Below are 12,338 nucleotides of genomic sequence, written 5' to 3'. Positions count from 1 at the left end.
CATTTTTTTTAAAATTGGCACCTTTGTTTCTTAGAAGTTGAAAAATAGTTTAGTTCTATGTGAAATAAATGTACCATATTATTAAAGACCCATGGTATCTGCCATGTGACAGGTCAAAATAGACCAACTATGGAAATCTACAGAGGACAGGTTTTTATCAGCCACGGCGGCATTTTTAGCACAGTGGGCTATTCATGCAATCTTAAAGTCTTTCAACGTTTACAGTCAGATTTGCTGGCCTTAGTACTTATAACAATATCTAAACAGGCAGATTTGGGGTTCAGGGTAGTGGTTAGTGGCAGAGAGCCTGCCTAGCATGTGTGGCTCTGGGATAAATTACAGGAGCAAGGGAAAAGGGGAAACAGGAAGTAGCAGGTGTGTTTGTCCTCATAGTTATCCATTCATAATGCCCAAGGCTCTGTCAGACTTACAGTCTCTCTCTCTGCGCGCGCGTGCGCGCGCGCACACACACACACACACACACACACACACACACACACACACTCGTTAACTCCCTTTTCACAGTACTCTCTTATAGCTGGTGTATCCCCTGACGGCACTGTCTGTGAGCACAGGACCCCTGACTAGGCATGGTAGCATGCCTGCAGCCCCAGCACTTGGGAGGCTGAGGAAGGAAGCGAAGGTTCAAGATCGCTGTGGCCACACAGGGGGACACTGCCTGGGAAGACACGCAACGACAACATCCCTGACTAAAATAATGTCACTTCTCATCTGGTAATGACGCTGTTGTTCATGTAAAAAACCGATTTACCGAGGCATCATCAGGAGAATAGGAAGAAACTAAGCCATTCTAGTTAACGATGTATGTTGTGTTTTATGCGTTGGCTGGTCTATTCTATCATATGACCACAACACTTACCAAGTGGCAAGAATGCAAGACGGTTTCCAGCCATGGAGAGCTCGTTGAGGCTGGGCAGCCGGCAGAGCTGGCGCGGCACACACCACAGCCGATTGCGGTCCACGGTGAGGTACTGCAGAGAAAGGCACAGGTGAAGCCTCTCGGGTAAAGCTAGCAAACGATTGGTAGAAATGTCTAGTGTCTGCAGCTCCTTCAAATCGCCAACCTCTACAACCAAAATCAAAATGAAGACAAATCGCATTCTGATTAACTTAAAAGAGAAAGTAAAACGAGTCAATACTGCTACAGTTCAAATAATAAAATCAGTTCATAGGACTATTTCCACAGATACGGTGCACAGAATCTGGGGCTAGACTGCAAGCCATCCAGCCCCAGTAAGCATCCTTCTCTGTGCTCGCTCACCAGTGCATGTGTGGAGAAGTCAACACCGGCGTCTTCCTCCATGTCTCCACTTCCTGCGCCTGGTACTTACTGTTTCAGTTATTCTGGCTGGCCAGGGAGCCCCCAGGTTCTACCTTTCCTTAACTCCCTATATCAGTTAGGGTTACAGATGTGCACCATGGTGGTTTTTTTTTTTTCATTTTTTGTTGTTATTTTTTGTTTTTGTTTTTGTTTTTCGAGACAGGGTTTCTCTGTGTAGTTTTGGTGTCTGTCCTGGAACTCCCTCTGTAGACCAGGCTGGCCTTGAACTCACAGAGATCCGCCTGGCTCTGCCTCCCGAGTGCTGGGATTAAAGGCGTGCGCCACCACCGCCTGGCAGGTATCTGGCTTTTTATGGGGATCTGAATTCAGGTCCTCATGCTTCAATAGCAAGCACATCACTTTCTGAGCCACCTGCCCCGCTAATGCCAGGCTTTCCTAAATGCTGGAAAGTGTTGGCTTGGAGAAAGGGTGGGAGCACAGAGTGGTGAACCTGACCAGAAGTCTGATACTGATGAATCCAAGTTTTTGTTCAGGTAAGAAGGGAATGATTACTTCAAGGCAGCTGCTTCTGATACCTGTACAGCTGACCTTCTATGTAGGTAACAGGGAAGAAGAGAGAGAAGGCATCTTGATAAACACAACAGGACTGAATGGAAGATCCCTGCACTTAGAAGCAGGGAGCCTTAGAAGACTGACTTCATCTACCTCTTGGTCCATCAGTCCCTCCTCACGGGTATGTACGTTCTAATCTGCTCCCCTGTGAGTACACCCATGTTCCTGTCAGGTCACTAAGTGCTAAGTGAACACTGGTACATTCTTTACAAGAAACCAAGTTGTTCTTGGACAGCAATCACCATTTCATGGAAAGATACTTACTCTGTCCAAGACGCCACCCTCTACTCCCCGGCTCCACCTGAGCACTGGGCAGGACAGGTCTACTTCGTCCCTCCATAGACACTTTGTATCAAAGACTGCCTGATGCCGCCTCACCCTCCTCCTTTCTCACCCCTCTCCAGGCCATTCCTCTTAGGTTAGGATTTACAGCACCACCCTGGCACACAGCAATTAGCTTAGGATGTGAACGAGCAACACCCCCTCCATGAGATAATAAAGTCTTATGCCTTCACAGGAGCTCTTCTTCCTGCTCCTGACCAGGACTTAGCCACACTACCACTCTCAGACCACACCTAGCTCAGGCCTGCTGGCAAGTTACATCTTGAAGACAGGAAACCACAACATCCAAATGAGGATCAAATGGTAGAGGCCATACGTGACCTACAAAGCTTAAATGTATTTGTTATCTGCACATTTACTACAAAAGTCTTCTGTCTTTGCTATAAAATGCTATAAAATCTTTAAAATTTTTATTATATTTATTACTAGTAGAGTATGTACACATACTTGTGTTCAGAAGTCGGAGGGCATTCTGAGAGTTGATTCTCTCTGCCACCATGCAGATTCTGGGTATCCAGTTCCAGTCATCAGGCCTGGCAACAGGAGCATTTACCTTCTGAGCCATCTCCCTGGCCCTAGGAACATTCTTAGGAGCTAATTTTTTTTTTATATCAAAGTAATGTGGGGTCAAACATATTAACTCAAGTCACTTTCCTAATACTGACAAACTTGTCCTAGGATGTTCGTGATTTATTGTTCAATTTCTCCAAAACTGAGAAAATATTCATTTGCAGACAGGTGGGCATGATTTTGTATCAATGGGAGTTTTGGTCCCTCTGAACTTAATTGATATTCATGGCACTCAAATTCACACATGAGCTCACCTCTTAGCTGTGACGTCGCTGATAAAGTCCATGTTCATATCTATTTCACAAAATAAAGTTGCTACTTATGTGGGGTGTAATGATGAGGGAGTTGTGGAACTCGTGTTTTAAAAGTGAATAAAAAAAATAAATAAGAAAAACAAACAGAAACAACAGGAAAGAAACGTTTTTGACCTAACTTCCCACAATGACTCTAGGTGTGACTGGACATCTACATGGGCCGAGGGACGAGAGAAAGGCACAGGAGGCAGTAAGTACCCTTGGAGCCTTGGTACTCACAGGAGACAAGGTGTGACAGGAGCTCCAATCAGGGAGAGCCACAGGAAGAGCTCAGGCTTCTGGAAAAGTTCCAGGGATGGAGCCTGGAAAGGTCAAAAGGAAAGAGGATATTGCATTCCCAGCAGGGTGTGGGCTGTAATTGGAAGCGTGAGGAAGGGCACAGAAGTAAAAACACTGGACAGTGTGCCCATGCCCAGCAAGTGCCCACACACAGTGAGAAGAGCAGAGGAGAAGGCCAAGGCCGAGGGCCGGCTGCAGGCAGGGATGTCGCACGATGACAATGAACATCAAGACGGCCGAACTGTTTAGAGCATGAATGTGAAGTCCTCTTTGGAAGCTCCAAGGAAACGCAGAGAAAGCACTGGAGTGGAGAGCCTGGGCTGAGAGGATGAGGATGTGTGTCACTATAAAAGGAAGTATCAGGGAATTTCAGGAAAACTCCAGAGACATTTTAAGAAAGGCAAACTTGACTAGATATGGAAAACAACACAATAGGAAAAAGTCGAGGTCAAGTTTAAGCTTCTACTACCCTCTAGAGCAGTGGCTCTCAACCTTCCCAACACTTCGGCCCATCATACATAGAGTTCCTCATGCTGTGTTAACTCCCAACCATAAAATCACTCCATTACTACTTCCTATCTGTAATTTTGCTACTGTTATGAATCATAATGCAAATATGTGATAAGCAGGCTATCTGATATTCGAGCCCTGAGAACTGCTGCTCTACAGCATTACTCAAGATATGAAGATGCAAATCCAAAAATTTGCTTTCCTAGAAAAGAACATTTTAATAGAAATGATTAAAAATGAACCACGCTGACCTCATTTGACCCCTCAGAAACGAAAGCAGAAGATACACTGTTTTGAATACACATGGTGTATTCTCCAGGTTTGAGCATACACTGTACAACTGAGCGGGTCTCACATTCCAAAGGACTGAATTGTGTAAGTGCCCTGAGCAAACGAGGTTCAAGGCACAAGAGAAAAGCTCCACAGCAGATCAGAAAAGGCAGACCAAAGAACCAGTGCCAGACAGACAATGGGATTTAGATGATCAGAAAGCAAGAGGAAGACAAAAGTGAACAGAACTTCACACACCTGCAGGACAGGAAGAAATTATAAAAACACTTGGTACCCCAACAGGAAGAGAATCAGGAAAGGGGGTCGGAAAAGTTTCAAAATAGTGGTTAAATTTTTTTTTCTTTTCTTTTTTTTCCCTGTTTTTCCTTGTAGTGGTTAAATTTTAATCTAAAGATCCAAGCTGCTCAATAAAGACCAGAAACACAAAGAGATCTACTTCTGCACTCACACATCATGAAAGACTACTGTTAGAAATCATGACTGCTTGTGTTCATGATATCACGACAACGAAAACCATAAAACTTAAAAGCCAACAAGGCAACTGAAATTGTACACTTTAAAAAAAAATCAAAGCGAGGGCCGGAAAGAGGCTCAGAAGGTAACAGCACTCAGTGAGCAAGTCCAGAGACTGGGCCCAGTCTCAGTTCAACCCACACGCACATCACGACACACTCACGTCTCTGCACTCCCCTGTCCCACCCCCCAATAAAAAATTAAACTAAAAAAAAGAAATAAAGGAACAAAAATATTTGAGTTACATGAACTATAAATAGCAAAATGATGGATATGAATATAACCATATAAATAAGTACATTAAATATAAACTGGGCTAAGTGTGGTGGCCCACGCCTTTAATCTCAGCACTTGGGAGGCAGAGGCAGGTGGATCTCCAAGTTTGAGGCCAGCCTGGTCTAAAAAGAAAATTCAAGGCTACATAGAGAAATTCTGTCTTGAAAAACCAAAGACAAAAAAGAAATTGACTAAATAACCCAATCATATGCAAAAGGATGTTAGACTGCCTTTTCAAGTAAGAAACATAGGCCAGAGTCAAAGGTACAACTAGGGTTTAGGTCCAAGGAGGAAAAAGTACAGCAGGTAAACAATAACCGTAAGAAACAAGGTTATTTTTCTATCACAAAACAGACAGGAGGCTAAGAGACAGAGAATAGTTCATAATCATAAAATAGAAATTCAGGAAGAAACAATAATGACAAGTATATACATACCTAATAAAAGCTCCAAGTGAAGGGATGAAACAACACAAGAAGCAGCATTTCAACACACCACTGTCACTACTGACGGAGCAACAGGACATAAGTACGGCAGGAATACACAAGACTCAAGCTCCACGGAAAGCAAGCTGAGTCTTTTGACACCTTGGAAACTGCACCAGGAAACAGTTTTGGAGCGCATGATGCATTATCCAGGGTTAACCATATGCTACACCGTTAAATAGGTCTCATAATTAAAGGACTGAAATCATACAAAGGGTGCACTCTGACCCATGGGATTCAAGTAGGAATACACAGAAGAAAGAAATCTGGGAAATCTCCAAATACCTGAGAATTAAGCAGCATACTTCTAAATAACCAGCAAGTAAAAGAAATTGAAAGGAAAATTAGAAAATGTTTTTGATTAAATGAAAACAATCATGAGCAAATGCCCAGGCTGACGGGATGCCAACAGGGAGGTGGGATGGCAGCTGAGCTCGGTGGTTCCCGGAAAGCTCCAGACATGCTTCAGAAGCTTCCACTGTGAGAGAGGAGAAAAAGAGCAACCAGGAAACTCAGAGTAAGCGGAGGGAACAATCAAAGCTACAGTAATGAAGCAGAAATCTGCAAAACAGAAACTCAATAGAAACCAAGTCAGTTCTTAAAGACAGCTGAGTGCCAAATCTTAGGCAGGGAAGCAGCCGGGAGGGCAGGGGGAAGGAGGAGACATGAACTGCTGAAATGGAACCAACTTCACAGGAAGCCATTCCCTTCAGCAGGTGAACAGACACTCTGCTACGTACAGACAGTCCACCACTACTCAGAAAGAGAAGGGAACAATGGCACACCGCAGAGCTGAATCTCACGTCACCGAGTCAAAGGGCACACACCACACCATGAAGGCTACACATCCCTTTGGGAAAGGCTAAACTCGTAGGCCAGACAGCAGAGCAGTGACTGACGGGCAGGCCTGGACAAAGGCTGGCTGGTATACAGGAGTTTAAGGAGGTCCTGGGAAGGAGAGGCACTCAAACTCGTACACACAGGACCAGATCCTAGAAGACTGAGTTGTACGTTAAAAAAAAAAAGAAACTCAGGAGTATCTTAATTTTTTTTTCTGAAGGCTATACAAATAACACATATAGCTTATTAAAGCAAAATTAAAAAAAAATATATATATATACTGATTTTCTGAACATTATAAGTACAATAGTTATTCTGAGTATAAATTCATATAATCAGTTTCTTAACTATTTTCATTTCTAATAAAAAATTACTGACTTTTTTGATCTCTAAAAAAAGTTACTTTTTTTCTAAAAAGCCTTTTCTGCTATGTGCTTCTTGTGTGTGTGTATGTATACATACTCACATGTGTGGGGGACATACACAAGGTCAAGAACATGGAGGTCAGAGGTTGGTTACTCTTATTTTGAGACAAGGTCTCTCACTGACTCAGACAGACTGGCTGGCCAATGATGCCCAGAGGTGCAGTTCCTGTCTCTGACGCCCAACACTGTGGCTACAGATAGATGCTGCCACCCTGGCTCTGTTAGGAGAGAGCTGGGGATCTGAATTCAGGCCTCATGCTTACGCAGCAAGTCCTTCATCAGGTGAGACATCTCCCCGGCTCCACTTTTATCATTCTTGATACTGAAAGTGTTTATAATGAAAGTGATTTATACTAATAAATATTTTGACAACTTGAAAGTTATTTATTGCTATGTCACCTTAAAATCAACACAGTACTGTGGACAGATACAACATGCAACTCTGGCGATGCTCACAGACTTCTCCCCCTTCCAGCTGGTCTTCTGACCACACCTCTTTGCCTCTGCTCCACTTCTTCCCTGAAGGTAACCATCACTCTGTAAGCCTCATTTCCTTAACGTCCCTTGAACAATCCGAGCTTCACAACTGCTAGTCACTGTTTACTTTTATGCTAAATACACAATTCCTTAAAATTTCAGCCACTTGTATCTTGAAGATGACTTTGATGCTGCCACACAGTCATTACTGAGACCAAGCATAAAAATAACATCCAGGTACTAATTTCCAAGGAAAACAGTAAAGCCCCCTTTAAACCATCACCCCATGGATGAACACTGACCTAACCTAGAATTTAAACGGAATGGGAAGGAAGCCACCCACTCCAGGCCAACCTGGTGGCCACACAGAGTTAATAACAAGGCTGCTATTTTCAAGTCTGGCTTTTTCCGGAGCCACTAAAAACAGCTCTAACTTAAGTTCTACTGCACCCTGGACTAAGGAGAACACGCAAAGAAATAAAAGCCAACATTTCAACGCTAGATTCCTTCTGTACACAACACATCTCCCTCTCATTCACTCACATATTTTGATGCAGTTTTAAAAGGTTATTTTTCTCGGCTACTTACATACAAACAGGTCAAAACTGTAACTGTTATGTATTATCAGCCATGAAATGGACTGTATAAGTAAATTCAATGACACAAGGCAGAGAAAGAAGCATTTCTAATTCCAGTTCATCATACTATAAAGTATTCATTTTATGGTTGATATCTTAGTACACAAACAACTGCCAACACATTGTATGTTTTGTGTCTAACAGAGAAAGGGCTCTCAAGAACCAGGTAGTTTTCAGAAACTGAGGAGTACCTTTCTTGGAAAAACACTGAAACACATCACACACACACACACACACACACACACACACACACACACACACACACACACCCCCAACAACTCCTCAGGTATAACTGAAATATCAGTATACCTTAACTCAAGCCCCAAGGCTTACCAGCATGCATCAACAACTCTGCAGCCTCGGGTCTTGCTTTTGACAACTAGGATCAGGCCCGAGATACATTAAAAGTCATTTTTTAAAAGGCGGGATTTGTGGATCTTGGAGTTTAATCTGCTTCTCTGACACGAGCAAGTCCTTAGTCCTCAATAACTGCACAGTGGCATGTCACTCAAGTAGGACATGCTCTGAGAAATGAACCATTAGCAGCTGTCATCTGAATGTCATAAACTGCAAGGACACAAGCCTGGATGGTAGAGCCTACTGTACACATGGAGGCCACATGGCAGTCTGTGGCTCCTGGACCACAAACCTACACAATGTTAACTGTACGGAATGCTGCTAGTAACTGGAACATGATGCTAACAGCTACACTGTCACTACGTGATGGGAAATGTTCACTTCATTGTTTCCTGATGAATATGCAGCCCAGCACTTCTGAACTTACTTCATGAATTACATGGCTGTACTTGTATTTTAAAAATAAAAGCCAGTTACTCTGCATATTAAGCAACTTGCCTAGAAATAGTCTGGTTTCTACATGCGGTAGAATCATGCTCACTGAGCAGATAGGGGGCCAAAATACAACTGAAGTAAAGCTAGGGCTGGAAAGATGGCTCAGTGGTAAATGCGCTTGTCACCAAGCCCTATGTCCTAAGTTTGAGTCCTGGGACCTACATGGAGGAAGGAGTGAATCGAATCCTACAAGTTGTCCTCTGGCCTATACATATGCACTCATACACACAGTAAGTAAATACGTTAAACATTTTTTAAATCAAGAAAAACACCCCCATCTATGAACCAAACTATGTATATAAATGCAATAAGGATATTGTTACTTTGTACACTAATTTAAATAAATAAATAAATAACTCATCTCGCCACTAATTTTATGCCTGTTATCAACTTAATATCGAAAGAACAAATACTACGAAGAGTATACACATTACTTATTTGTTTAAAGATTTATTTTCATTATGTTTAATTATGCGTATATGTGTGTGTCCACATAGCTATGTGTCCATGAGTACGGGTGCCCATGGAGGCCAGAGGCATTAGATCCCCGGGTACTGGAGTTTCAAGTGGTTGCGAGCTGTCTGACATGGGTGTTGAGAACTGAACTTGGGTCCTCTGGAAGAGTAGGATGTGCTCTTAACCAAAAAGCCATTCCTCTGGCCCTGTAAAGTTATTTTATATCAATAGGGAAGGACAGAAAAGGAAGGAAAGCTCCCAACTTATTTCAAAACAACAGAAGCCAAAATTCCATTAGGATTACTAATAAATCATATCAATAAAGCTGTGACAATTACATAAGGAAATCCATAAGCATGTTGAAATGTATCAACATTTTTAACATAATCCAATCCTATAGTACCTCAAAGCTAATACAGTATAAAATAAACCATCGACACCAAGGGCAGGCGTACACTACCGTATGTAGATGGTAAAATCTGAGGCCATTCACGTGGAAATCAGGAAGAAGGAAGTCATGCTGCCGTCCTAGTAACTACTCACCACTGTCTGAAAGGCTCTACATGACGCAGGAGTAAAATGCAATGAAAGGAACATGGATGCTTGGTCAGACTGCATCATCTCTCCATGACAGCAATGTAACTGTAGATCTCACAGAAGCCAGAAAAAAAAGTAAAGTCATCTGTAACATAGTTGGACATAAGAAATACCTGGGACGAGATCGGGCGCGTTCAGGGTGGTATGGCCATAGACATGAAACAAGGATGACTTGTCTGCTACTCACATCACCAGGGAGGCTACCTGGAAAACAGGACCCCAAGAAAGACACAGGGATCGCCCAATGACAGAGAAATGGAATGAGATCTACATGAACAGCCTGGACATGAGTGGGGGTAGTGTAAGGCGAGGGTCGAGGGAAAGAGAGCTTGAGGGAGCGGGAGATCCCAGCTGGATCAACAACAGAGAGGGAGAACAAGGAATAGGAGACCATGGTAAATGAAGACCACATGAGAATAGGAAGAAGCAAAGTGCTAGAGAGGCCCACAGAAATCCACAAAGATACCCACACAACAGACTGCTGGCAATGGTCGAGAGACAGCCCGAACTGACCTACTCTGGTGATGGGATGGCCAAACACCCTAACTGTCGTGCTAGAAACCTCATCCAACTACTGAGGGATCTGGATGCAGAGATCCATGACTAGGCCCTGGGTGGATCTCTGGGAGTCCAATTAGCGAGAATGAGGAGGGTTTATATGAGCGAGAATTGTTGAGACCAAGGTTGGATAAAGCACAGGGACAAATAGCCAAATGAATGGAAACACATGAACTATGAACCAATGGCTGAGGGGTCCCCACTGGATCAGGCCCTCCGAATGGGTGAGACAGTTGATTGGCTTGATCTGTTTGGGAGGCATCCAGGCAGTGGGACCGGGTCCTGTGCTCATTGCATGAGTTGGCTGTTTGAAACCTGGGGCCTATGCAGGATTGTTTGGCTCGGCCTGGGAGGAGGTGACTAGACCTACCTGGACTGAGTCTACCAGGTTGACCTCAGTCTGTGGGGAAGGCTTTGCCCTGGAGGAGATGGGAATGGGGGGGGGGGGGTTGGGGGGAAGGTGAGGGGGACGGGAGGGGGGAGAACAAGGGAATCCGTGGCTGATATGTAGAACTGAATTGTATTGCAAAATAAAAAAAAAAAAAAAGAAATACCTGGGAGTACTTATCTCAGTACCACAGGAACATGTTGGAACAAAATTCCAATTCACATTGACAATCAAAAAACAAAACATCAAACCTATAAAATATCAAATACATAGGGAAAACTCAAGATTCATATTTACAAATTCATAAAATCTTACTGAAAAATTTAAACAAGATCTCAAAAACAGCACTTTTGGACAGCAAAATTCAAATTCATAAGAAGCGCAACTCTTCTAAAATTGATGTGCATGTGTAATTCCATTTTTTTTTTGTACTGGATGTGAGATTAGTGAACATGATTTGGTAGGATACAGGAGAGCACTGTGGAAGCCCTCAGGAATACAGGGCCTGCCACTTTTCCAGGAGACCACAACTGTCAATATATTTGACCCTGTAGTCATCAAGTATGAGGTATTTGGGGGGCTGGAGAGATGGCTCAGAGGTTAAGAGTGCTGACTGCTCTTTCAGAGGTCCTGAGTTCAGTTCTCAGCAACCACATGGTGGCTCACACCCATCTAGAATGAGACCTGGTGCCTTCTGGGGCATGCAGGAATATATGCAGACAGAATACTGTATACATAGTAAATAAATAAATCTTTAAAAAAAAACAAAGAATGAGGTATTTCTCAGTGACCATGGCTTCAAACTCATCTACACTGAACTTAGTGAACCCCACTTCTCTGAGATATGGATCTTCTGTGGCCAGGGAACTTGAGCCTCAGAGACCTCAATCATGTGTCCTTAGTCTGCAGCCTGGTGCGAATGGACATGATGACCTGGCCAGTGTGAACCCTGGTCACTGTGCCCTGAGGCTTCCCAAAGGCACCACACATACCTGTCTGGAGCCTAGACTGGGGACCGCTTTGAGATCGACGACTTGAGTAACTGCCAGAAAGTTATCTTCAAGATCCCTTAGGACAACCCATACAGGCAGCAGGCTGCACACACTATTAAGAAGCCTGCAGTTTGCAATCACTGTACACCAGGCCCTCATGGGGAAAGGAACTTGGTCAGCTTAATTGGCTGCAAAGTGATTCCAATTACTTTTAAATGGATGAAAGATTTAAAAGGTAAGTATCCTCTAAGGAAAAAAAATCCCTAAAAACATGAAAAAGAAAAATATTGAGGCATTTTAGCAAAATATTACAGAATTAGCATAATAAAGGATGAAGACATCACTAAATGCGAACATAAACATACCAAGTCTAGCAGTCCTGACACCTGTAGGCTGCATCTATCAGAACCTGGAGCAGTGCAAGCAGCTGGGACCTGAGGCACACAGCACACTAGGAAAGAGTGATGGCCAAGTGAAGAGCCACAAGTCTACTGGGAACTCTGGAAAATTCTAGGCTTGGGCTCAGGTGAGAACATGGAGGTGCTTGAGCAAGCCCTGCTACAGAGCTGACGTGAGAACACCAACGTCACATGGAAGACACTGGAGGTCTGATTCAGTCA

General features: G+C 43.4%; 1 protein-coding gene and 1 non-coding gene across 5 annotated transcripts in view; both read right to left on the bottom strand.

The window, feature by feature from the left end:
• Lrrc28 (leucine rich repeat containing 28) overlaps positions 1 to 12,338 on the bottom strand; it is a 127,237-nt gene that overhangs the window by 50,508 nt on the left and 64,391 nt on the right. For 3 of the 4 annotated variants that reach the window (XM_052761394.1, XM_052761396.1, XM_052761395.1), the window contains one exon: positions 881 to 1,087. The exons of the other annotated variant lie outside the window; for it this stretch is intronic. In XM_052761394.1, coding sequence (XP_052617354.1) covers positions 881 to 1,087 — 207 coding nt within the window. The remainder of the gene's footprint in view (positions 1 to 880; positions 1,088 to 12,338) is intronic. 4 annotated transcript variants of the gene reach the window in all.
• On the bottom strand, positions 11,778 to 11,912 carry LOC128095821 (small nucleolar RNA SNORA70). Its single transcript, XR_008213424.1, has one exon. It is a non-coding gene; the product is annotated as a small nucleolar RNA SNORA70 (small nucleolar RNA).

Source organism: Peromyscus californicus, unplaced genomic scaffold (genome assembly GCF_007827085.1).
Source record: "Peromyscus californicus insignis strain IS unplaced genomic scaffold, ASM782708v3 Scaffold_4__1_contigs__length_199733344, whole genome shotgun sequence".
NCBI classification, from domain to species: Eukaryota; Metazoa; Chordata; class Mammalia; order Rodentia; family Cricetidae; genus Peromyscus; species Peromyscus californicus.
This window is presented reverse-complemented; position numbering and strand designations above follow the sequence as displayed.